The sequence below is a fragment of the Anabas testudineus genome, chromosome 21, assembly GCF_900324465.2.
Source record: "Anabas testudineus chromosome 21, fAnaTes1.2, whole genome shotgun sequence".
In the NCBI taxonomy this organism is placed as follows: domain Eukaryota; kingdom Metazoa; phylum Chordata; class Actinopteri; order Anabantiformes; family Anabantidae; genus Anabas; species Anabas testudineus.
The window spans coordinates 8,825,761-8,850,796 of NC_046629.1; the positions used below are offsets into that span (position 1 = coordinate 8,825,761).

At 40.6% G+C, this 25,036-nt stretch overlaps 2 protein-coding genes across 2 annotated transcripts; one reads left to right on the forward strand and one right to left on the reverse strand.

The window, feature by feature from the left end:
* The first annotated feature begins 7,762 nt into the window (after nt 1-7,762).
* On the forward strand, nt 7,763-20,936 carry dcbld2 (discoidin, CUB and LCCL domain containing 2). The gene is made up of 15 exons (XM_026377201.1): nt 7,763-8,276; nt 10,010-10,234; nt 11,308-11,445; nt 13,719-13,770; nt 13,853-13,925; nt 16,666-16,799; nt 16,915-16,955; nt 17,085-17,282; nt 17,431-17,555; nt 18,044-18,191; nt 18,271-18,414; nt 18,498-18,591; nt 18,671-18,720; nt 18,815-18,949; nt 19,283-20,936. The coding sequence occupies exons 1-15, from the start codon at nt 8,174-8,176 to the stop codon at nt 19,699-19,701; spliced, it is 2,079 nt and encodes a 692-aa protein (XP_026232986.1). The 5' UTR covers nt 7,763-8,173; the 3' UTR covers nt 19,702-20,936.
* On the reverse strand, nt 20,893-25,001 carry tmem30c (transmembrane protein 30C). Its single transcript, XM_026377202.1, has 7 exons — nt 24,382-25,001; nt 24,052-24,168; nt 23,750-23,857; nt 23,119-23,209; nt 22,894-23,040; nt 22,596-22,808; nt 20,893-22,422 (listed from the first exon to the last, which is right to left on the reverse strand). Exons 1-7 carry the CDS (start codon nt 24,577-24,579, stop codon nt 22,235-22,237), a joined length of 1,062 nt encoding a protein of 353 aa, XP_026232987.1. The 5' UTR covers nt 24,580-25,001; the 3' UTR covers nt 20,893-22,234.
* Between the last annotated feature and the right edge of the window lie 35 nt (nt 25,002-25,036).

Below are 25,036 nucleotides of genomic sequence, written 5' to 3' on the forward strand. Positions count from 1 at the left end.
TCCAGTAAAGTGTGTGGTAAACATTAAGACAGGCATGAGAATAGTTCAGTATCAGAGTTGCAGAATCTTTGTCAGGTACTCTGTATCATAAGATAACCAAACACTCAAACACACTTTTAGGGAAAAGCATATGAAGCTGAACTGTGCCGATGTCTGCGCCAAAAAGACCTTTAGAGTTCTCAGGTTTTGTAAACAGCTGGAACTGGTCTCTTCTCAGCTGGAGCACAAACTCACCACCAAAGCCAAACCACCTCTGCTGCTTCACACAGAGAAACGTCAACAGAGAAACCATCACTTATTTCATCGAGACACAAATCGAAGAAGGTAGAAGTCCACACCACAGAGAAAGATCCACGGTGGCAGGATTACATTGGACATTAGGTCTTATATCTGCTAATGTAAACTGACATTTCAGGTTTGAGAAGATAGATTAACTGATTTTATTTGTTTCTTGTGCTTTCAAATGTTCATTTTTTAAAGTGTAGGTTTCAAAGCTGCGCTGTGGCCACTGCCCAGATGAAAAGGAGCATATAAAAATATGAATTGTAAAAATAATTAACTTAGATTTAAAATGCTCAAATAAAAACAAATAAAAATACATTACACATTGTATTTTTATGTCAATTTCTTTTATACACAAAATGTATTTACTTTATCTTTACAGCTCAGTGAAATACATGTTATTCTGATTTTGTTCTTTAGCAAATAAATATTTTCATTGTGACATGACAGGAAGCACTTTCTTGTTGTGAAGATGGATGCCATATCATCTGCATGAAAAAGAAAATCTTCTTAATCCACCGAATTTTATAGTGATTCTTGCTAAATTTCCTAAGGATTAAGATTACAGTGAAATCTTAAATATCCACATTCCGCTTTGCCATTTCTAACACAACTAGCACCTAAACCTATGTGATGTCCATCCATCCATTACAGGATTGCCATTATTCCACCCAACCAGGAGCAGTTAGCTCCTGTCTGATCTCCCTCTGTCATGTCACTTTCTATCAATCACTAATGTATAATTGTGCTGCTACTTGGGAGACCTTACAATCAAATCTGTAAACAAAGTGTAACGGGTCCTTTGTGAAACACACATCAGTACGTATGCAAACTTTAGACCACACACATACACGCAAACCTATTAATACATTGAAGATGGCTGTGGCCACGTGGACCTCCTACAAGTTGACCTATAGTATAGATATTGCAGTTTATTTATTCTGTCTTGGAAGATGAAACAACCGTAAAATATGCATCTCTTCCCCCATTAAAAACTGGTACCGTAACAAACTGTTCTGCCTTAAATATATCAGCTGTGTTTGTTGGTGAATGAAGTGTGGTCTGCTGCCTTTGTCAATGGAAAACTTTCTATTGACAATGTTTGGAGCAGAATATTCTAAATAAATAAAGCCTTGGTTGTCAGAGAGATGAAACCTCTTATTTTGCTTTCGAATAATGAATGAATTTGGCCTGGAAAAGTTTACATGAGGAGCTCATGCACAATGAAAAAGAAAATACACAGCACCTGGACAAGGAATGTGTCCCGAAAGCCAAGAATGGATCGGAGCAGTCGGAGAGAGCTAGTCCACGCAGCTCAGGTCCAAGCATCTGAGCCACAAGAAAGGCTTTGGGCCTTGAACCAAGACTGGATATTGCCGAACTTAGCAAGACAGAAAAACAGTTTAAGAAGCATGTGCCAGTTTTAGAAGCTTCAAACTGAAATCCTGTCCCAAATACAAACCAGAGCTTGAAAAACGTATAAATTAAAATACCTCAGCTGCATTCAGTAAATCTAGAAGTTACCGTACATCAAAAGAAACAGATACGATTACTGTAAAGTTAAGACACACTAATGAAAGCATATTTATTATATGTATAATCAGTTTAATTAGACTAACATTTACCCATCACAACAACCAGTGACCAGCCAGGGGGTTAAAGCTGCCTCAATTGGTAATTTATTTGATGAATCAATTTATCATTTATGTTTTAGAATGAATGAATGTAGATATATTTAAATGTGACATAATAGGCAAAAGCATCAAATCCTTGCATTAATCACAGAAACAAACTATCTATTCTCAAAATGTGTCTGTGTTTACAATGAGCGTGAACGTGAATGTGACAGAGAAAACAACAAGTCAGAGAGGTCAGAGGTCGTTTAAGACTTAATGCCAGGTTTAAAAATTCACATTACAGATGCTACAACCATTTCCTGTGCTTCTTCATGCTGCTAGAAAATAAGAGCTACTATCAAATAGAGGAATACAAATTGTTCACTAGAAAATAAATACTGGTTTCTCAAAAGGAGACCACATAGTTTTTTTTTTTTTGTCACTCTCATTTTAATTGAATTTGAATCCAGTTTCCGAACAGCTGAGGCCAAGTTTTGAGATACATATTTAAACTCAGAGTTTTTCCATGTTGCTGTGAATGTACCAACTGGTATGTTTGTGTCCTGTGGTGGCTTTATACTTTTGTGGTGCTGAAAAGGCATCAGTGTACATAACCCGGATGAACAAACACTATTTGTTGCTGACAATAAATAGACAATAAATACTAGAGGACAACCAGGGTTCACACAACAATAAAACAAGGTTAAGGATAAAAATAGCAGAAGATAAAGTAGGAAATGGTCAGAGGGGTGATGTGGTAGAATCAGTGATCATTTTACATGTGATTAAAATGGTGCAGAGCCACAATTGTACACTTTTCAACAAGAATAACTTCATTCATCAGAAATAAGGAAATCATGACAAAATGATGGTTAGACATAGTTACAAAGACACAAGCATCTTGTAAAATGACATAAAAAACTATTAAGAAAATAAAGGTCGTCAAGAAATATGCAGTAATGTTTGTGGATGTGTGTATTCACATGATGAATGAGCTCTTTGTTCAGCTGTTTGTTAATCTATAATCTCTGTCAACATGGGAGGGTCGGCTAAGGATTATTTAGAAAACTACAGCAAATTTTCCAGGTTAAAACACAATAAACTGATTACTACTCTTGGTATGTCTACTATTGAACTGTCTATTTGTGTAGGGAGTTATGAAGGAAGCTGAGTAAGTGATGTACAGTATGTACGTGTGTCGACTGTCCCACTGGGCGGGGGGCTGAGGTGTAAACAGACACTGGGGTTAATGGTTATTCAGTGGTGGACCACCAGCCACGATCTCCCACAAGGCCATGGAGGATAATAAGACTAACTCATCAAGTCCCATGTGTTTATTTAATGTAATAAAAACTGCAGAACAAACCTGCAGCTGGAAAACCACGTTTCCCTCCACATTATTAAACCTGCAGAAACTTAAACTGCACTGTTCCTCTGCCCTGCATTTGTTATGATGGACGGGGGGACAACACATAACTCACATTCACTCATGTATTCACTCAGACCTTTGCACACAAACACAGATACAGTCACTGAAACACACACACAGAGCAGCATCTGTTGTCTGATTTTATAGAAAATCACCCAAAAAGGTTTTAAGAACAGTGTCAAGCTGGGGTTTTGCACAGATCATTTTTTTTGCATAAAAACACTTTAAATTTGTTATTTTATTATTTTTATTGTTTATCTGTCCAGAAGTTATTTTGTAGGTATTGGTAAACACATTTTTGGTAACACAGTTGGAGACTACAGTAATGTTTTTTAATCTGTAAGAAGCTAAAGAATGATTCACACTGGATTGATGTGCCCTTGTGTGTGCACCCTATACTGACTCCCAGTGGACACAGTACTTAGTGCACAGGTTAGGTAAACAACATAAAACAAGAACCACAACAGAAATAGAGCAAAGCAACACTTTAAATGCTGTATAATGTGTTTATATAATTTATATCCATGATGTCTGGTCTTGAGGTTTCATTGTGAAGGTTGATTATAAACCAATAAGAGTCAGAGCACTTTCCAGTCTGAGTCACTGTGGGAAAGCTTGACCCTGTGGTTGCAGTCCAGTCTTCACTGTCAGTCATCATTCAGGTTCTTCTCGAGCTGGCCCATGTTTTTTGGTGATCTATTACTAACAAGGCACAAAAGCTTGGTTGTCTCTGTTGTTTCCAGTTGATTGTTGTCGAGATCGGGAGCAGCAGGTTCAGACACAATCCAGGCATGTAATGACTAATTTCTCATTACCTACCTTTCCTCATAAATCTGTGCCAAGCCCTAATCAGGTTATATGACATGGGAAAAGACAGATCAACTGATACTGAACCAACTGTCACAATCAACCACAGTCACACAGTTTTGTAATCATCCATAGTGTCAAGTGATGTTTTGGCTGCATTAAAACAAACAGATATGAATTAAGTAGCACTTACATCAGGTTCATTATAAACTGTAAGTGACATAACATGAAATAAAGCTATATGAAACAGTCAGTGAGGGGTAGGATGTAATGTTTAATATTAAAATAGCATAACAAGCTGTCATGACCCTCAGTGACCACAGAGGGGCACAATCTTATTTCAGTAATTAGAGCTTTCCAGCAGGGGTCCTCATTGTAGTTGTTATCACAGTCTTTCTACTGTAAGGTGGTTAAAAAATATAAATACATAAAAATAATAATATTTAATAATTTAGTGTAACTCCAAAACATTGTGCATTCGTAAGAGGGTGTATCTGGATGATAGGTATAAGATAAAAAATGACCAGTCTACAAGCAAAACGTCCAGAGATGAGAGTGATGTCAGTGCTGCAGAAGAACTTTGATAAAACAAGTGTGAAGAAGATTAAGTATGTGTGAAGTGATTAAAATTATACCCATATCCATTTGTTATTACAGGGGACGAACATATATTAAATGAAATATAGCTTAATATAGTTTGCCTGCAAGTATAAAAGTAAAAATAAGAGTATAAATCAGAATACTACAGAATACTACTATAAAATATATAATCACAGAAATTACCTTTATATCAACCACCATGGATAAGTATCTATCATCTATTTATTTAAATGCCACCATTGCATGTCATTAACTTTGTCTTTTCTCTCTCTCTCTCTGGAGTTGTGTTTCCTCCTCTCTGACTCCCTCTTTCTGTCCTCCTCAGTATGTCTCCAGAGTGCAGTTACTGGCTCTGGCTACTTCCCAGTTTTTTGATGTTTGTTGTCGTTGTTTTTAGTTGCTTGCTGTTTTTTTCCCTCTCCTCTTTCCACTCAGCCCAACCGGTCGAGGCAGATGGCCGCCCACCCTGAGCCTGGTTCTGCTTGAGGTTTCTTCTGCTTTGGTTTTCTATATAATAAGGTCTTAAACCATAAACACTGGAAAGTGCCTTGAGATGACTTTTGTTGTGAATATATATTTAACATAGTTTCATCAGCTTGTTGCTGTATCACATAATAATTTTTTGACTGTTTGTAAACATCATTTTGCACCAATAACATTTTTATTAGATGAATAGATATTAATTAGAGGGGATTGATAGATACTTCATCTGTTGCCTCCACCCATGTTGCTACGGGTATCTTTTTCCGGCTGAAGTTTTTCCTTTTACCTCACATACTCTAGCTAGATTCTCATTGAACATAGATAATCTCCATGGATTTTCATGCTGGTGTCAGTAGTGTATTTGCATTTCTGTTATTACTAAAAGTTTACACCATAACAGTTGTGTGAAGTCACAGCAACATGTGCAATAACATGTCATACATTTTATTTTGTACTTTAATTTAACCCAGTACTCTTCTTATGATTTCACCCCAAAGGGAAGGGGTCACCACTTCTGCACACAGGTTTAATAGGATAAGAACAAAGTGTTAAAAAGTTATATTTATAAATGGGGCTGGACTCTTTGGGGAATTTGTAAGAATGTCCTTCTTACAGTGTCATGATAAGCCTACCACTGTGGATCTGGTGGAGTTCCCCTCGTGCACATGTGTCATATTCAGATAGGGAATGTAAAAAAGAAAGACAGAGGCAACGGGTGTGTTTGGGAGAGACTGTAGAAGTGGACAGTTTCAGTATGAGTAAATATCTGGCTGCTTCTCTAAACATTACACTTTCTTACACACTCATGGCCATTTGCCACCAGCCTCACAGATGTACACACACACACATACACACACAGAGACACATGCATCCAGAATGAAAAAAAAAAAAAGCCTCTGAATCATCCGACACATTAATCAGAGGCTACGGGCTAAAAACTGTTTGTTGCTGCATGTTACCATTGGTTACACTGACTGTTGCATCACATCTGAAGTCTTTGCCAAGCGAGGGTTTACTGTTGAACAATAAAAAGTGGATATTTCTTGGACATGTCTCTTCACATTGTATGTATGTATTGTAACGTGTGCCACCCAGTCATCATAATCAGTGTGTATGTGTTAGATTGAGTTTCTAACAACCAATGGGATAGAGTTGGGTATGCAGACAGGCCAAGGCCAACATATTAATGAAGTAATAAAGTTCATTAGCTCACACAGATCTTTAAACTTTATAACAGCTGAGTTCCAGGAACACACACAATCGTTACATAAGTCTCAGTGGATGACTAACAATGCAATGGTTAGGTTGATTTTAACATGGTGTCCGTCAATACACTGTAAAATGTGAGCTGTTGTTTCACTGTGAAAATATGAGTGAGGCCTTACGCCACATTCACTACCAACATCACATCCTTTCCATTTCCATGGAAAGCTGGCGTAGTCACTTCCCTCTGTTGTTTCACTCGGGTTCTTTTGTTTGTGTCTTGCACGGAAAGATCAACAATTAATTGATGATCAGAGCTGCGCCAGAGATTTGTAGTTTGTAGAGAGAAATTAAAAAAAAGACCCCGGATGGTTAGACTACGTTCTGAAATACAACGTCCTGAGCTTTTCTAACAAAGTTATCAACATTATCTCAATGTTATTCCAAAGGCAGAAGTTAATGAGGAAGTAATTACGTTGGTCAGGGATGATTTCGCTGTAGTCTGCCCCCGTGTGGCTAAACTTTAATACTCTAGACACAAAGCAAACAAAGAAGTGTGTGAACAAATCCAATCATTCGTCCATTCATATCATGAAGTCAGAAGACATCAAATTATAACACGTCTAAAAAATAAATGTAGACATTTACATTAAAAGAGATGAAAAGCTGCAAGGTGTTTTCTAATTTATAACCCTTCTCTGCCAAACATCCTTCTGTCTTTACTGAGAAATGTTCATTGTAAAGGATCGGTCCTGGCACATTGGATAATATACAATAATCACCTGGGCAGATGTTCAGCTAAATTATGAACAGACTGTGGTTGTTTTCTACTTTATTTATCCAGCTTTATGTGTGAATGTAGAAAAATTTAGAATAATTTTATATTATGTTTGAGATTTTAGGAGTAAAGTTAATAGTTGTTACTGTATGTAAACATGCAACATGGAGTTTTGGTGATGCTTGGTCTGGTCATACATTTTAAAATATGTAGTCACTGAAGGTGTTTTGGTCAAATTGATATGAATAAATTCACAGTTTAAACTATGTTGACGTCTGGTGTGCTGATTGTGTGAAGATCGAACTCAGTCATAGAGATAAACATGTTTTACAAATCTAAATTTCTAATTACAAAGTACCAGCTAGGACATAATTAGGCATTTGATCATCAGTTTGGCCAGTGTTGATTTGTTTTATATAAACAATCTAATAATAAAGATTAATAAATATTAAGTTGCAGCCCACACATGAAGTCTAAGATGATATTTACAAATTCACAAACATGCGACCAGCTGTTAGAATAAATTCATGTGGATCTGCTGGTTTTTGTGGCTCCTGAAGGCCCCACTGCACTTTGCAGGCTACCCAGATGGTGATCCCGCTTTGGCTGCTGCTAAATCTGGGATCATTCAGACCACTTGGGGGACTCGGGTCTCCCGGTTCCAGATTGGGAGGTGGAGCCTGGGTGGAGGAAGTAGCTCCACACAGATTGGATGTGTGTGTGTGTTAGTGTGTGTGTGTGTGTGTGTGAGCTGTTACCTCCACGGCTCGACTGTCGAGAACCAACCACTGGATAGAGAAAGGAAAGGTAAAGACCCCCTGAGGAGGACCGGACCAGGACCAGGACCAGGACCAGGACCAGGACCAGGACCAGGACACGCCGAGGAGCGGGGCTTTGTGCAGTTTTCCTCGGGACAGGTAGAAGCGGTGCAGCCGGTCCCGAAGCGACCAGTATGCATTCAGACTGCAGGCTGCTATGGGCAGAGCGGTAATGGTGGGCAGGGGACCGACAGGGGCCGGGGTCTTCGTCCTGTCGATTCTCATCATCCTCACCGCGGAAGACTGTCGAGCCCAGAAAGGTTGGTGCCACACAGCTGCGGTGACAACCGGAGGAGCCGAGGGCAGCCGCAGAGACATGCGGCCATGCTGGTTCAAAGGGTTTAGAAGGTTTAGATGCAACCTGGAGCCGCTGTGGGGTCTTGCTGTCCTCCACATTTACCTTATGGCCGTCGGTGCGTGGACTTTACGGCGCCTGCCGCCGCCCGTCTCGGTGTTTTTAGGTGAAACACGGGTGTAGCTAAACCAGGCGAACCGGTTCTGAAAAAGATATGTTTATAAAGCAATAACTGCTGGTTTGTGCCCTAGCTGCTTGCCGAATTGACCCCAGGCTTTTAAACGATTTGTTAAACTTTTAAAGACACGATGTGTGGCTTGTTTACCAACTCTGTGAAGCTGGACATTTTTAAATTGACACATTTTTAAACGGAGTCTGGCACTCGGGGCGAGACAACGGCACATTTGGCAGCTTGTGGCCTTGTTGTCGGTCTAGTTTGTCCACTTTAAAGTTGTACCATTAAACTAATGCTACAGACGCGGTAAAAGCAGCGTGTTTTGATTGTTTTCGGTTTATTTCCCCACTACTTTGCACCTAAATACGAGCATTTTGCAGTTTTTAGAGCCGACAGCCAGCCTCAGGTGGTCAGAGGATGGGGGTGGGGTAGCAGCTACTGGGGGTATGACTGTAAACACGTGGGCACTGGTTGTCATAACTTTAAATTCAATCAACTACAGCAGAGATTTCTAATTGGAATCCTCTAATGTTGTATGGAGACAGCATTTTAAAGGTTTGGAGCATGAGGTGTAACTCATGCAACCTGCAGTGGTTCAGCACCATCAGTGAGTCAGACAGGGAAGCACTCTTGTTTTTATTCTGTTCATCTGGACAGTGTCCACTGAGGCTCTTACATAACTCCATCCTACCAGAACATCCACTTAGCACCATGAAGCGTGACTGCTGAGTGTTATCTCAGATCCACGAGTCCAAGACATCAACACATATCTGCTTTTTGAACCACAAAAAAAAACCAAGCTTCTTCTATTAAAGTAAAGGCATAAATGTTCTAAAGTTGAATTTAAATGTTATCAAATTATGCTGAATGTTCATTATGTGGCCCTTGATAACACATAGCTACATCCTCTTTTTGATGTTTTTGCCTGAATTTGTGAATATTTTCTGCAGCGGATCCAGACGTTTGTCTATAAACCTAACCCTAACCAAGTGCTTACCACTCTAATGAACCCAGTTATGTTGGTTTGATGACACCCAAGGTGCCTTATATTTTCTTTACCCCACATTTACAAACAGTTTTAAGCTGATTAATGTTTGTATTAAACAAGTGTATAGTTCTGATTCACTTGTTTTGTCTGGACATTTGTCATTGACGAAGGTGAAACTAGCTAAAGTTTGGCGTTTGTATTGTTAAAAGAGGATTATCTGAATACTTTCCTTATAAATCTTCTGTTCACCACTTTTCCTACTAATTGTTTGAGCCCTACGTGGCATGCTATGGTTCATAGATTGAAAGTCGCTTAAAGCCATTGTGATGAAAGACCTGGCTCGGTGATGTGTCAGAGCTCTGTGGCACGGAGAAATGAGAAAGCGTGTTATCCAGTTTACATAGATTTGGTGAAAAAGTGCTGCGTTAAACAAAACTCTAGCTTTAGGCTTATCTTTCCAGCTTGCACCCCCCATCTGTGCTTTACTGCTGGCTTCCTGTTTCTTCCCTCACTCTCTGTTTGTGTTTTCCTGCAGGTGATGGCTGTGGCCCCAGTGTACTTGGCCCCACCAGTGGGACTCTGTCCTCTCTGGGTTACCCGGGGACATACCCGAACAACACAGTGTGTGAGTGGGAGATCAGTGTGCCCCGTGGTAGCAGGATCCACTTTCACTTTGCTGAGCTGGACATAGAGGACAGTGACTGCCAGGTCAGCTACCTCCGCCTCCACAACGGCATTGGACCTAAGAGGAGTGAGATTGGTGAGACTGACAAGTACACGCTGGATTTAAACCTTGAATTGAACCTTGAATTTTAGGCGTTGATTCTGTTTGGGAAAGTCACTTAAAATACATCAGGCTTTTGATATTTATAACCACTTGTCGATGTGATTGAGCACTATTTTTTTATTTATTCTTTACACATATATTTGTGGGTATTTAGTAAATTCTTCCAGGAGATTATTTGTCTGAAAAAGTGTACTTATCCCCATATTTACTTTTATATCATGTCTCTAGATAGTTCAGACAACATGTTTCAGTCTTTATGCATCGTCGCGCTCGTAGGTCTCCTACAAAGGAAACAAGATTATTGAATCTGGAGAATGTATATTATGCAGTAGCCTGTTTACTGTGGAACCTGCTTCATACACAGCTGAAAAATAATCAGATTTCTATCTGACCAGTTTCCATGGCTTTTAAATGCTAATACAATTTTAAACATATATGAATGTACAACCTGAAGAGATACTGATACTGATGTCAAATGAATCCTTTCTCTGCCTGAAGTATATGTTTACATGATGTTTAGAAATAAGAACTTTACAGGGTTACTTCAGTGCATGTAAACACACTGACAAGTCAAGTCGATGGCTACGGGACAAGGCTTCCGGCTTCTTCTAGTATGTAAACTATGCTCAAACAGAAACAGAAATTATAATTGAGGATGTTTTCTGTAGAGTTTACGTCACTAGCTATTGGTGTAACAATTACAGGCTACAGGCCTTGATTTATGTATTTGTTTATTTTTTTGGGTTGTGGGCTTTATGACTTACACCCTGCTGCTTTCTATAGAGACCCATTATTACTTTTTTATTGTAAAGCCACCGCAAAAAGTGTTGTTCATCTTGTCCAAAGGGACATGAATTAATCAAATTTAGAAGTATTATGATTTTAATTATTATTATAAAAAATTTACTTGCATTCTGTATGGTTATTCAGTTACTTTAATGGTAGTTTATGGTGCATTATATGTCATATATGATAAATGAATTAAGATTATTTTTGTAATGCATCTTCTTTACCTATTTTTTTCTTTTATATGTGCCTGATAACAGCAAAATACTGCGGTTTGGGCCTAAAGACTAAGGAGCTGATCAATTCCACCGGCAACCAGGTCACTGTCCAGTTCATGAGTGGGACCCACCACACTGGACGTGGATTCTACCTGTCCTACTCCACCACCGAGCACACAGGTAACGAGCTCTGCCAGCTTGTGTCCCACCTTTGTATCATCAGGTTTCCCCCGTAGGTCCCAGCCTGCAGGGACCTTATGTGATAAAAGTACAGACAGGAATGATGTGTTGTTAAATTCACCTCAGTGCTCAGCTTGGTTACATTTCTGTTTTGGCCCTGGGTGTAAAAGTTACTTTGGAGATTGTGCATGTGTTGTGTTGTTAACTGGGTCAAAGTCTACTGTGAGTCTTATTTCAGCTGTTGCATTCTGCACCACCTCGTTTAGTGTGTTACTACAAACAAATTACTACATTGTCCTGAAAAGACACAGATCAGATAGTGTTTGTGTGTTGTTAAATCTCTCCATATTTCAGTGTTTTTATTGTTTTAATCCCCATTAGCTGTTATTCATGTGACAGCTATTCTTCCTGGTGTCCATAAGTAAAAGGAACAATAATCTGTCATAGATATACACACACGTACATATACAAAGTCATATAAAGCAAGTATTACAACAGTAACTGAAGACAATAAGTAGCCAATGTTGTTTAAAAGAATGTTTTCATAAGCTTGAGCTGAATAAAACAGTATCAATAAGTAGTGAAACTGAGTAGCTTGCTTTGGTCAGTAATGTGATTACTGTGATGTATTAACAGTTCGTGGTTTTGCTCTTGGTTGGACGTATGTTGATATGAAGAACTGCAATGTCTAGGTGTGAATTACTTAGTGTGTGGTTGTTGTGTACTGTTATTAAAGTGGTTTTAAGGTGCTAAGGTGCACAGCAACACTTACAACACAAAAAACACAACAGCATTTCATAAAATACGGTGAAATTGAAGGTCTTCATGGGTTCATTGACCTGATTTGTGTCCCACATTCAGATTTTTATTTGGTATTTTCCTAAATGACAGAATAGGCTGCACAGAGTTCAGAGAGGTGGCACTAGCAGATGTGTTAGTAGCTGTTTTTGAGATTGTGCTCACCAGTAGACGTGTCTGTCGTTTGTCCATGTATGAGGAGATGCATTTGCTTGGTTTTCAGTAAAGTGTGGTTAATAAAATATATAAGAAAGTCAACGACAGCACGAAGACAGTAAAGGCGACAACAAAGAATAGAGGAACTGAGAGTAGTTGACAGAAGTGGAAAGTAATATTATTTTGTGGTATTATTAAAAAGCTTCCTCTCTGTGAGCAGCTGCCAGCGGTTCTCACTGCACATCACATTACGATGATGATGATGATGATGATGATGATGGTAATGTGAGAGCGATAATTGTAGCACATTGCTATTAAAGAACGTTTTTGCAAATCGTCATTACACTAGTTGGTAGATTTGTAGATACGTCGAGAATTCACTTACATAGATTTTTATAATTACTAAAAAACAGTATAACACTTACTGAAGGAAGTAAATCTAGAAAGTGGTTTGTAGAAGAAGTAACGTTAGTACGGCTAATGTTGGCCAACTACATCACATTTGATGGGAGAAATATTTACCAATGCTGGTACACAAATTAACTTTTTATTGTAGTGTATGTAGGCTGATGCATATTTTGAATGTTGTCTCAAACTTGGCAGACAACATCTCTCATTATTTTACTAATTGTTGTTTATAAGTAATGTGTGATTTCTGTTTTTGAAGAGTGGACATTTTCAATGACTTCAGATTTTTGAAGCCACAGAGGAGGAAGGCACTGACGTGTGCGCAGGAGGATAATTGTGTACTGGTCATCCTGGTATGACTGAATCACCCTGGCAGGCAAACGTGTCTGTCGGTGTGTCTTATTTTTCCACCGGAGTTCATGTTTTCTCCCATAACTGATCACATTCGTACGTGGGCGGACAGTTTGCTCAGATAAATACATCAGTCGACGCTGCGACTTGCAGTGGTTGGAGCCTTTTCTCAGTTTGACTCACAGGTTGGTTTACCAGATAGAGGGTTTTATGATAATGTGGTCAAGACTCACTGGGAATGACCACCACCAAAGGGGTTTTGTGAAATTCCCAGCCGCCCACACTTTCCTGTTGGACTTATGTGTTGTGTGTCATCACTGAAATACTTGTCAATTGGAACCTCCAACATTTCACAAACGTCATTGTTGTATTTTATTAAAATGCCAACCTTTCATGACTGTTGTTCATTGCTTTAATTACTTAAAACGATAAATGTATATAATATACCTATACCTGACATAAAGTAGTCAGTTGCAGCAAAACAGAAATTAAAAAGCAGTGATACGTTGACAAGAACGAGCAGAAAAACCGGTTGTGACACTGTTTGTTTGCCTTTTCAGATCTTATCACCTGCCTGGATAAAGGATCTGATTTCTCTGAGGCAGAGTTCAGGTACATAACATAAAGCTATCTGTGGATGTTTGTGCATTGATCAGTCTGTGACATATATTCATTGTGGTCTGTCTCTTCTCAGTAAATACTGTCCAGCCGGCTGCCTAACATCAACTGAGGAGATTTCTGGAACTATACCTAATGGTTACAGGGAGGTGAGTGCTACAAGTCTAAAGCTGTTTTCATTAAGATTTATTAGAAACAATTTGACTAGGCTGCACCTTTCTTACTTGCTATGATCCTTCTTGACGTTACATATTGTTTGACTAGTTGCATATTGAAGTAGCATACATGCAAACTCTAAATGTTCAATATTGCCATTGTTATATTTGATTAAAATTACTTTTAAGGTGAGAATATTTTGTTAGACATGCTGGTGTCTTGTTAGTTTACAAAATACTCCATGGTCTTTCTCCTGAAAGTTTGTGAAGAAAACTAAAAGTAGGAACACCAGAGCTGTTGACATTACACCTTGCAGGAAAAGTACATTTGGATAGTCATCATTTTCTTATCAGGCATTACACAGCTGCAATTCACTTCCGCCTGATAAAGTATTTTTGCAGAAAAAATGTCCACTCAATCATCACTGTCTGTTTACTCATGTTTTCAAGGTCCTGTTGTAATGTTGGTGTTGTTTGGCAACATCCGTTACTGTCCTGTGTCTGTACCTTTTAGTTTGATACAGTAAGGACCTCCCTTTATTTCTAATGTAAGCTATCCCTGGCTACGTGGTGTGCGTGTCCCACACTGATGACCTCACAGCACTCCCACTGTGCATGAGATCTGTGGGCACCGAGTCACCGACTGATGACCTCATGTACAGAGATTGAGGTTTTTCTTAGAAGAAGGGAGGCAGGGTGGGGCGTTGCTGGCTGATGGGAGAAGAGAGAGGAGTGCTGGGTGGGAGGCGCCCCATAGGAGCAGAGGAGGGGCAGGGTCAGAGGGTGAAAAGGGAGCTGAGGTAATAGTTTGGCTGAAAATAATAAACTTCTAATCCAGTCCAGCTGTGAGAGGGTGCTTCAGAGCTGTGTGTTGAGTGAGTCAGTGTGATTGAGAAGTTGGAGTCTTTGACTGCATCCCTGTTTTTTTGTTGTTGTATATGATTCGTTCATGCTTGTGTTTTGGAGGAGTGTGTGTGTGTGGGTGTGTGTGTCACTAGGCTCTAATATTATGGTGATTGTGGAGGCCTGATAAAGTAGTGGCGCATACTTCCAACAGCTTGTATCAAACAGAGATCAGCTGCCCCACCCAGAACAGACTCTGCAGCTTCGCTCATTTAATTCTGCGTTAGTATCTTTTACCATAATTCATGCTCTGGTATTCATGTTTTCATATTCCACTCATATGCCTTGTGCGTGCGGTTTCCTCTGTTGGAGGCAGGGTGCGGCGGTTTGGAGCAGCGCTTTGTGTTTGTGTTAGTGGTTTGGTATGGTGAGCTTTAGGATGTGGCATGTGTTTTCGGGAAGTTTAACAGTCACAGGACAAGTGTTGATTGCTTGTGGCAGCATTTGACTGCTGTGAGTGTGCATGAATATGTGTCTGTGTGGTTGTCACTCTGTGGGTCACCAGAGTTTTCCCACAATCTTGTCAGCTGTGAATTCCAGTGTGAGTCTTTCCCAGTAATAAAATTCCACCTCACTCAACCAGCTGTCCATGGGAATGAGCTTGTGGTCAGAGTGCAGTCGAGTTTTGTCCATTTCTCAGTGATGTGGAAGCAGGTTTGGACAAGAATGCAGCCTGCAGTGAATAATTAGCAACGCCACTGAGTATTCTCTGTACAGAGAAGTGACTTCATGCTGACTCATCAGCCTTTATCTGCCTCGGTCTGAAGGTTAACGGCTCACAGCACAGCCTGTTCCTGATCATGTACCTGAAAACAACCACACCAAATGATATGGCAGCATTAAATTAGAGGATAGGTTTGCAGTTTTCCACGTCCGTCTTAAAAAATAATTGGCACCCACTCACATGAACATTAAAGCAGTTTTCACTTGAGGTAATCATGGTTCCAGTTTATAGCGATTGTTAAGAGATCGTGTAAGTGATGAAGGACAAAATCTACAGCCTTCTTTTTGTGCAAAATGTAATAGCATGGAGCTAAAATGAATTACAGAAATGAAGTGGATGTCTTCGAAAGTTTCAGTCTTTTTGTTATGAAATGCCCTTTTTCTGTACCGTCATTCTACCATGACTTCAAACATCGAAGGCTTATATTTGTAGAGTTGTGTGATGTACTGTATATTGCCTACTATTGCTTTTAATGGTGTGCAAGCATACTTGTAAAAAAGAAACAAACACATTCACACTCACTGCCTCATTTGCCGTAGTAGAAATTCATGACTGACAAACAGACGCCACCAGCCTTCAAATCTGCCACATTTTATTGCTAGACATGTATCATCCTCACTCCCATAAAGCTGGTTTGGCTTTGAATAGACGATTTGTTTCAGCAAATGCAAACTAATCACCGCACTGAATATGAAAAGCTTTGGGCGTCCTTGACAGGCCCAAACCTGCCAAGGTACCAGCACAAACAAACATAAAACCACATTGAGCAAACTTTAGTGGAGTCATTCTGCCTCACCACAAAAAGCAAACAACAGGTGGTGAGACTAAACTGACAGTGATGACATCACATGATGCCATCTAACTCCAGTATGATCACTAAGCAGTCCTGATCAGAGATTCACTACACCGTCTACAATGGACTAATAGAGCACCTTGTACTTGCACTGGCAGCAAGCATCGATATTGTGTATTATTAGCGCTGCCTTTCAACCTGTTATCAGTCTAATTTCCTAATCTTCACAGTCTGTCAGATGCACTGTTATGCAGCCAGAACATATCCAGAATCTCTCAGCCTAATCTTTCTTTTTGTCTTCTTTTGTCCTGCAGTCCTCTCCTCTGTGTGTGGCAGCCGTGCATGCAGGTGTAGTGTCCAACGCTGTAGGAGGGAGGATCAGTGTGGTCAGCAGCAAAGGCATCCCTCATTATGAGGGCACACTGGCTAACAATGTCACTTCCACTGGGTAAGACAAAAACCTGTCAGCACACACAATGGTTGTTTACACCTGCTATTCTTAAAAATGGTAAAAAAAAACAAAAAACAATCCAGATCATCTAATCTTACACTTGTCTCCTCAGAGGAACTCTGTCAAACAGCCTCTTCACCTTCAAAACCAGTGGTGAGTTGATATTTTCTATAAAGCTGTAGAGCTATAGAGCTGTTTTTTTGAAGAAGGGTATATTAAACCTTTTTTAATCTCATTCAGCTTTGTTGATATTTAAGGTGGTAATGATTTCTGTGCTGTCAGGTTGCTATGGGACTCTGGGATTAGAGTCTGGTGGTGTTGGAGACACCCAGCTCTCCGCTTCGTCTGTGTGGGAGTGGAACAGCGAGTGGTCGGCGGCAGGGGCGCGGCTTAAAAAGACAGGGTTACCCTGGGTGCCTTCTCAGAGTGACGTGAAGCAGTGGCTGCAGATTGACCTGAAGCGGGAGAAGAGAATCACAGGTAATAGAGCTGAATCAACTATGAGTCTATAAGAGCCTCCAGAAAAATGTTTCCTCTGGTTTTAATATGCTTGAAATCAGCCCCAGTCTTGTTAAATCCAACACTAATCGCCTGTACCTCATCTTGTTTGTGCTGTCCATGAATCCAGGAATCCTCACCACAGGCTCTACCCTGAGAGAGTACCAGTATTACGTTTCAACATACCGGGTCCTGTACAGTAATGATGGCAAGCAGTGGTACATCTACAGGGAAGCAAATTCCACGCAAGACAAGGTAATACAATCACCGAATCGATAAACCACGCTTGCTCGACAATTACATCACTGGCTTTTAGTTTTTTTTTTCCTTTAAATTTGTGCAAATGGACAAAAATGTCACTTTAGAAGACTGCAGGGACACATAGCTGGAATGTTTCCATAGCAACTGCTATTGACTAAGAGATGTTTATGGCAGGAAATGAGAGCAGTCAGTGCTTTGAGTTAAGTGCTGTGGTAGACAAGTCCGGACACTTGGGCATTAATAATGAATGGATATGGATTTAGTGACTGAGTTGTGAGCCTGAAACCGCTGTCTACGAACTGCTGTCTGCTGTGATTCTCGCAGACACAGAAATGGTTATTAGCTTGCCAAGCTGAAGAATAATCAGCTAGGGTTATGGAGGATTGTGCTTTTGTTCTGGCAAGCTGATTTTCTAGTAAATGCTGCTACTGCACTTTTAATCTCTAGCTCCATTTAGAGTATTTGTTCTCATTTGATGCTAGATTTTCCAAGGCAACGTCAACTACCTGCATGAAGTGAGGAATAACTTCATTCCTCCGATTGAAGCCCGGTTTGTGAGGATAAATCCCACATCATGGCAACAGAGGATCGCCCTGAAACTGGAGCTACTCGGCTGCCAAATTACTTCAGGTGAGCAGCTGATAAACGGATGAAACAAACCTTAAGTTCAGTGACACAGATTTTAAATGTTTTTAACGTTTGTTTACAGTAAGGCCAAAGCCGGGGCCCAGGATGTTTCCCCCCTCTCGTCATACTCCACCTCCCGACGGAACCAAACGCCCCCCTCACCTTGGCCAAACCAGTCACCCCCCAGACATCAGAAACACCACTATGCCCCCCCACACCAACAAAGGTGCGTCCAGTTTTTTAACAAAACGCTTGTTTGGTCCCCAGTGGATTATCATGTGGTGTTCACTGTGGTGTTTTTGCTCTCAGACATGGCCCTGGTTGCAGTTCTGGTGCCGGTGTTGGTCATGGTTCTGACTGCTCTCATCCTGATTGCAGTTTGTGCTTGGCTCTGGAAGAACAGGTAAGTCTTCTTGTTATCGTGGGTTCGTAAAATCGAAGACTTGAGTTCCGTTGACATGACGATTTTTCTCTCCTCATAGGAAGAAGAGCTCAGAGGGAACGTACGATCTTCCTCATTGGGATCGCACAGGTATGTCCTTGCTCTGCGTTTCAGTTGAATACATATGTATGTTCTGTGAATATGTTGGTGCAGGTCTGTGCAATCCCATCTGCTTCTGCTCTAGACTGGTGGAAAAGCATGAAGCAGCTGCTGCCGTCCAGAATTGTGGAATCTGAAGATCCCATTCGGTACAGCAGCAGTGAGGTTGGTCGGCTAGCTGGGAGAGGTGCGGTACCACGACTACACGCTGAGCCTGCAGGTAAAAACTGTGAAACGTGATGAGGAACCCAAATGTGCTTAACGCAAGCAACTTGTTTTGAGAGGGTAAAAAGCTGAGTGAGTTGCAAAACATTTATTTTAAAATTTGTTTTCCTAAATCAGTTTGTGGACATTGTTATTCATATCCTTATATCCAGTAATAGAGTCTTTAAAACCGTATCAAATCACTGTTGGTAAGTCCAACAACAAGCCAGACGGTTCCCCAGAATCCTTGTTTCTGTGAAGCTGAGTCACATTTCAAAGAACTGTTTTCACGTTGTTGACTGTGGACACTAACTAAGCCACGTTCATTCATGGCATGCTGTCTTTTCAGAATATGCCCAGCCGCTGGTGAGTGGTGTCACAACATTAGGTGCACGTTCAACCTTTAAACCAGATGAGGGTCCTGGCCCTGGGTATTCAGATCCAGACCTGTATGATGCCCCCATCTCACCAGATTTATACCACGCCTATGCAGAGCCCCTGCCTGCTTCAGGATCTGAATACGCTACACCCATCGTGGTTGACATGGGTTGTCACCCAGCCGGGGGCTCCGCTTTGAGCCAGCCTACCACTGTGTGTAGTTTCAAGGGTGCTGGAGCCACCTCTCTGCTCACACGGACAGAAAGTGGCCAGTCAGGGAGGTCGGCGTACGATACACCCAAGAATGCCACTGGACAGGTCACACCCACTGAGGATCTCACCTATCAGGTGCCTCAGAGAGGCACTCAGAAGCCAATGGGACAGAGCTGAAGAGCTGGGATTCACATGGTCTTCATCTGCTCCTCACTGCTCAGCACAACCCAATGGACAAAGTGAGAGGGGTTGTTAAAGGAGGGGATGTAAACCTGTGAGCCCCGAAGCCTGGTCTCGAGTCTTGAATGAACACTACCTTAGCGTTAGATTCATCTGGAGATGTCTGTATTGCCTAATTGTTTCTGCATGGCCACAGTCTGCGTTTGTAGTGCCATTACAGTCCTATCACTGAAACCACACAGATGAATGTGTTTGTGCCAGGTGTGAACAGAGGGAGGAGGGAAGAGAGGGAGAAAACTGACTACTGTTCGATAAAGACTTTGTCCCTGTTCTGTGATTCTTTGTAGTTCTCGCATTGTGTGAAACTGTGATTCCCGTTCTTATTCTGTTACATACTGAACCAGGTTCATCTGAAATGTGCTCACAATCATCAAATCTATGGGTTCTCTTAATCAATCAAATGCATGTCACACAAAAACAGCCCCCAATGAAATTCAAAGATCTCCTGCTTTTTAGAGAAACAAGTTTTCCACGGTACGTTTTGTCTTACGTTGTTTAACAGCATGACTTGAAATTGTGTATAGTTCTAGTATTTCCTTTACTGCAAACCTATTCAAACTCTCATGATTTACTGATATTTATTTTTATTTCACATCCTGCTGAGTCTTTCCTTAGAAAAATGGCCCACCAATACCGTCACTGGTAACAGATAAAAGCATTGTGGTTGCACTGGTGTAGTTTTACATGAATCATGTCAGATGTTGTGTGTGTGAGTGTGTGCATGAATTTGCAGAAGCCAATCAGGAGTCGATCAAGTGAACACTTTCAGTATTTGAGACCAAATGTTGCCTTTTCTGTTTATGCAATGTTGATTCATACCAGATCTGAATTTCCTATTTGTGCCAACTTTGTAAGTTTAACCAAATAAACCTTTAAACAGTCTTAAAGTAGGAAAAACCGTTTTAAATGTTCGAGCAAAAACAAAAAAAAAAGGTGCAGAGAAAAGATGTAGATGGGTAAATCTGTTACAGCTGAAAATTCATAGTTTACTGTGTGTTTATTTGTGCATCGTGATGATTGTTTCGTGTTCAAATGGGTGTTTGGTCTGTCATAATGCATTTGGGTGTGACTTGCTCCTTCCTTATATCTATGTGCATCGTAAGCCGTTTCATTTTCAGTCCTGTGTTGTTTTTTTTTTGTTTTTTTATGGGCTGGTAATGATGTGGCTCATAGTTTTAGTAGGATGTGTTCAGTCATTGTCTGTAGCACCAGTAGACTGCATTCCTCTCCTGTCCACCTGTGGTACTGACCTGACCAAACACTCGGCGGCAGGAGTGCAGACGGATAACAATAAATCGAGCTGCTTTATACCTTTTTTACAGAACAACAGCTTCACCTGAGGGAAGGTGTTGTTCCCACAGCTGTGACACCTATCGTGCTTTGGTGCTCAGTAACCAACGAGAACAATATCCAGAGATTTGTTGCTCTCTGGTTACAACACGGTTGTACGTACTTGGCTCTCACTGATTGTAAATAGAGAAATAAAGTGTTTTTTTTAAAAAGAATAGTGGTTTATTACAATCTTTAGTCATCATCAAAACTGATTCAGTAGTTATTTTATATTCTTATACACACAGCCAACACATACAGACTTCATAAATACATTCGGATAAAAAATAATCTTATGGCATTTTCATCAGACTCGGTTGTATTTTGTGTTGATTAGTAAATATTAGCATGCTAACATGCTATAAAATATGCTGGATGTAGCAAACATACCTGCAAAACATTGATGAGATTTACTGTAGCTCAAACCCTAATCATGTTGAACCTGAGGGCTCAATTCAAGAAAATAGACAAAGAAAATATAAATTTTGCAACACAGAAATGTTTCCAAGAGGACTCTAAAATGATGGACGTGACTGGGAAACCTTTGACTTGTGAGTCAAAGTTAAAATGAATATGCCCGACAGACATTTCTTTCTCTGTCTGTGCTATTTGCAGTACGAAAGCCTAACAGCATGGGTGAAGTGAAGTGATTTTTTATTTCTCCTTTACGTTTCCTTAATTTGCTTGTATTTTGTCTATTCTGAAGTTGCAGCTCTCAGAGTCACTGTACAAAGCACTGCTGTGCCCAGGAACACATACATCCTTAGTTTTAATAAATAACACATTTTACATATTCATGGTTTCATTAATGCTGCTATAATTAAAAAAGGTTTTAGAATTAACAGTAGGATCCAAGTTACCTGAGGTGTAGGTTTTACCAGTAGACAATAAATGCAGCCTCAACACCATGACCGTATTTTAGAAATCGTTCATGTAATAATTTAACTAAATTGAACTATATTAACAGTACAGGATCAAAATGGTGTGTATTAAAAATGCTAAAGTTCAAGTACAATCAACAAGTAAACAAAGCCTGTAGCCTGTGTTAACGTTTGCTGCCTGTCAATGTTCTTCTCATCCAGGACTTGTTGTGTGTTTAAAACAGCGTCTAGGCAGCACAACGATTCCAGTGGCTCCTTTTTCATTCCATCATGTTTTTACCATTCTTTCCAAACTTCCACCAAATCACAGTAAGGACGACAGCTGCCAATAGGATCAGGCCGCTGGTTACTAGGTAAGCAATGGGCAGGAAATGGTTCTGACCTCCGAACCAGGTCAGCGTGGTCAGCACCACTTCCTTTCTACCTTGGAAGTGCTGCACAGGGAAGTCTGGAAAAGCAGAGGTCAAGGTTGAAAATACCTGTTCACAAAGAGGCTCAGTGTTTCGTCTTAAAATAGTCCTTACGATAAAGGAATCAAATCCACACAATGGGACGTGTTACCTACTTTAACCTATACAAAAGTTTCTGTATAAATCCATCTTAAGAGCAACGAAAGGATACTGTAGGATATCTCGATGCTGTAGTTCCCAGTTGGAAGTCCATTAGTGAAGGGCTTGCTGGCGCGGTACAAAACCCCATAGAGCTTCTTGAAGTTGGGGAAGGCAGCCTCCCTCATCCATACGATCAGGTCATCATTAATGAAGCCATTGTTGGTCGGATCAAGGGGATCGAGCTCATACACAGGCTTCTGCCAGTACAGCGGCTTCGCTGTGCCTACGAAGAAAATCTCAAGTCACACTGTGAGGAATGACTGGAATTGTGTTTGTGTTCAATCGAGGTTACGTCCCTGTCTGTGTACCTTCAAACACTTGTGTCAGCGTCAGGTTGTCAATCTTTGGATTGCGGAACTTGACATTTTTATCGGTGTACCAGGTGATGCCTCGTCGTAACAGAGGAACCTTAGTGGAACCACCACTGGATCCATGATAGGTGAGAGAGAAGGAGTCTGACAGAACAGGTGCGAGTTACAAACCAGTCAGATGACATGATGTGATGACTGATGTGTGCTAACAGTGGTGTTTACCGTTGAACATGCTGTTGGCCACGGCGCCACACGGGGCGATGGGGAGTCCATTCTCGTCATTTGTAAATGGCTCACAGTATGAACTGGGGCTCTGGTGATGGAACAAGATTAAAGGAGAAACAGCAATGGAGCTATTGTAGGTAGATTTATGAGAGTACAATTTAAGGTACATGTGTATTTTAATTTTATGCTACTTTATACATTTATGTCACTAAATTACAGAGGGAAACTACATACTTAGTACTAAACTACATTTTTCTCACAGCTGGAGTTACGTTTTAGAGTACTTGAAAGTGAAACAGTAATTAATCAGTAGTAATTGGACAATATTAGAAATGTAACCATGAGAGGCGTCGTTCTGCTGCATAAAAAGTATTTTTATGTGTTGTATATTTTGCTGTTAATGCTTTAAACACCTTTATCAAATGCTCTGAATGGAGGACTATTTAATACCCACTATACTATAGAATTGTTGCTTTAAATTAACTAAATGACCACCTTCGTGTTAAAGGGACACTGAACAGTGTGTGAATCATTTCAGTTCAGTTCAACAACCTTCCAACATCAACACAAAACACTCACAGTGAGAAAGGGTTACTAACAATGTTAACACAATATACTGTGGCGCTACCTTTAGGTTGGTCTTCCTACCAACCAGCTGTCCATCATCTCTGGAGTCCATATATCTGCGGAGGTTCTGATGGAAGTTTCGCAGGCCATAGTAGAAAAAGACGTCTCCCTAGAACAGCAGGAGGATGCGACATCAGACATGCACATCACGCCAGGATGTGTACACAGGAAAACCGACACCTGCTACGCTGAACCGTCTCTGACTGACTTTGAGTTTCAGAGAATTAGATAAAACAGTTCAAATGTACTTTTGATTCTGCTCGTTTGATTTGTCACACATCGACAGACCTACAGGTTATTTACCTTGAATGCTTTCTCCACGGCAAAAACCACAGTACAGCTGCAGCTCTCTGCTGCATTGCTCACATTTTTACGCTTTTCAAAACATCTATCGCACGTCCCAGCCTCTGTGTAGTCCAGCTGAGAAGACAAGAGAGAGCACGTTACCAAGTGAAAGTGTGGTTGTCTCTGTTTAGACCTTTCCCTCTGTTACTCTCATTGGTTTTGCAGAAAGGGACAGTCTTTATCTCTAACACACATTTACAGTGCTTTGTGGATTCTACTTCAAAGTTTTCAACATATCTAAATACTAAATAAGCAAGTGCAATCACAAACACACACACACACACTCACCTTTATTTCCTGTGTGCTCTGTACTGTAAGCAGCAGCCATATTCCCAGTACCAAACATATCACAGCCATAAAGTAGAAGAAGGGCAGCACAGTGTTAGCTGTTAGCATGGGAGACCAGGCAGGCAGCCTCTGCTGTTTAAAAGCAGAGTTGTCTGGCCTGCGAGCCAAGGGCCCGGAGTTGCCCTTCACTTTGCCCATGGGAGAGAGAGTTTCGCTTCTGGACAGAAGAGGAACAGCCGAAAACCAAAATGTGTGATCAAAAAGGCGCTACTATCTTCTCTTCCTGTTCTTTACTACGGCAACATCTCCCAGCACACACACACGCACACACACACACACACGCAACTCTGCTTGCCAAGAGACTTTCCCAGCAGGCCTTGCAGGCCGGGTTAGACCGTTGCTGTATGTTACTTATTAACCACAATCCTTTACTTAACTACCTCATTTAGTTTCCTGCTACTTCCCTTTTCTTTGCGACCGTGTTTTGTTCGTCTTTGGCATGTCCTCCCTACAAGACAAACACAGGTTTGTGTTTGACATCAAAATGACTGGAGAGCATGTTTTATGTCTCAGCAAAACGCTTTATCAAAGGATGTTATGATAAATGGGGCTTCCTAGTGGGCAAGTAAACCCGTGACCTCACAATCTCAGTAGG

Coding starts and splice junctions, on each gene's coding strand:
- dcbld2 (XM_026377201.1), top strand. CDS start 8,174: ATGGGCAGAGCGGTAATGGTGGGCAGGGGACCGACAGGGGCCGGGGTC. Junction 17,283..17,430: donor GCGGGAGAAGAGAATCACAG/GTAATAGAGCTG, acceptor CCATGAATCCAG/GAATCCTCACCACAGGCTCT. Junction 17,556..18,043: donor CAAATTCCACGCAAGACAAG/GTAATACAATCA, acceptor ATTTGATGCTAG/ATTTTCCAAGGCAACGTCAA.
- tmem30c (XM_026377202.1), bottom strand. CDS start 24,579: ATGGGCAAAGTGAAGGGCAACTCCGGGCCCTTGGCTCGCAGGCCAGAC. Junction 22,809..22,893: donor GCTGACACAAGTGTTTGAAG/GTACACAGACAG, acceptor TTTTCTTCGTAG/GCACAGCGAAGCCGCTGTAC. Junction 22,423..22,595: donor CAGCATCGAGATATCCTACA/GTATCCTTTCGT, acceptor CTGCTTTTCCAG/ACTTCCCTGTGCAGCACTTC.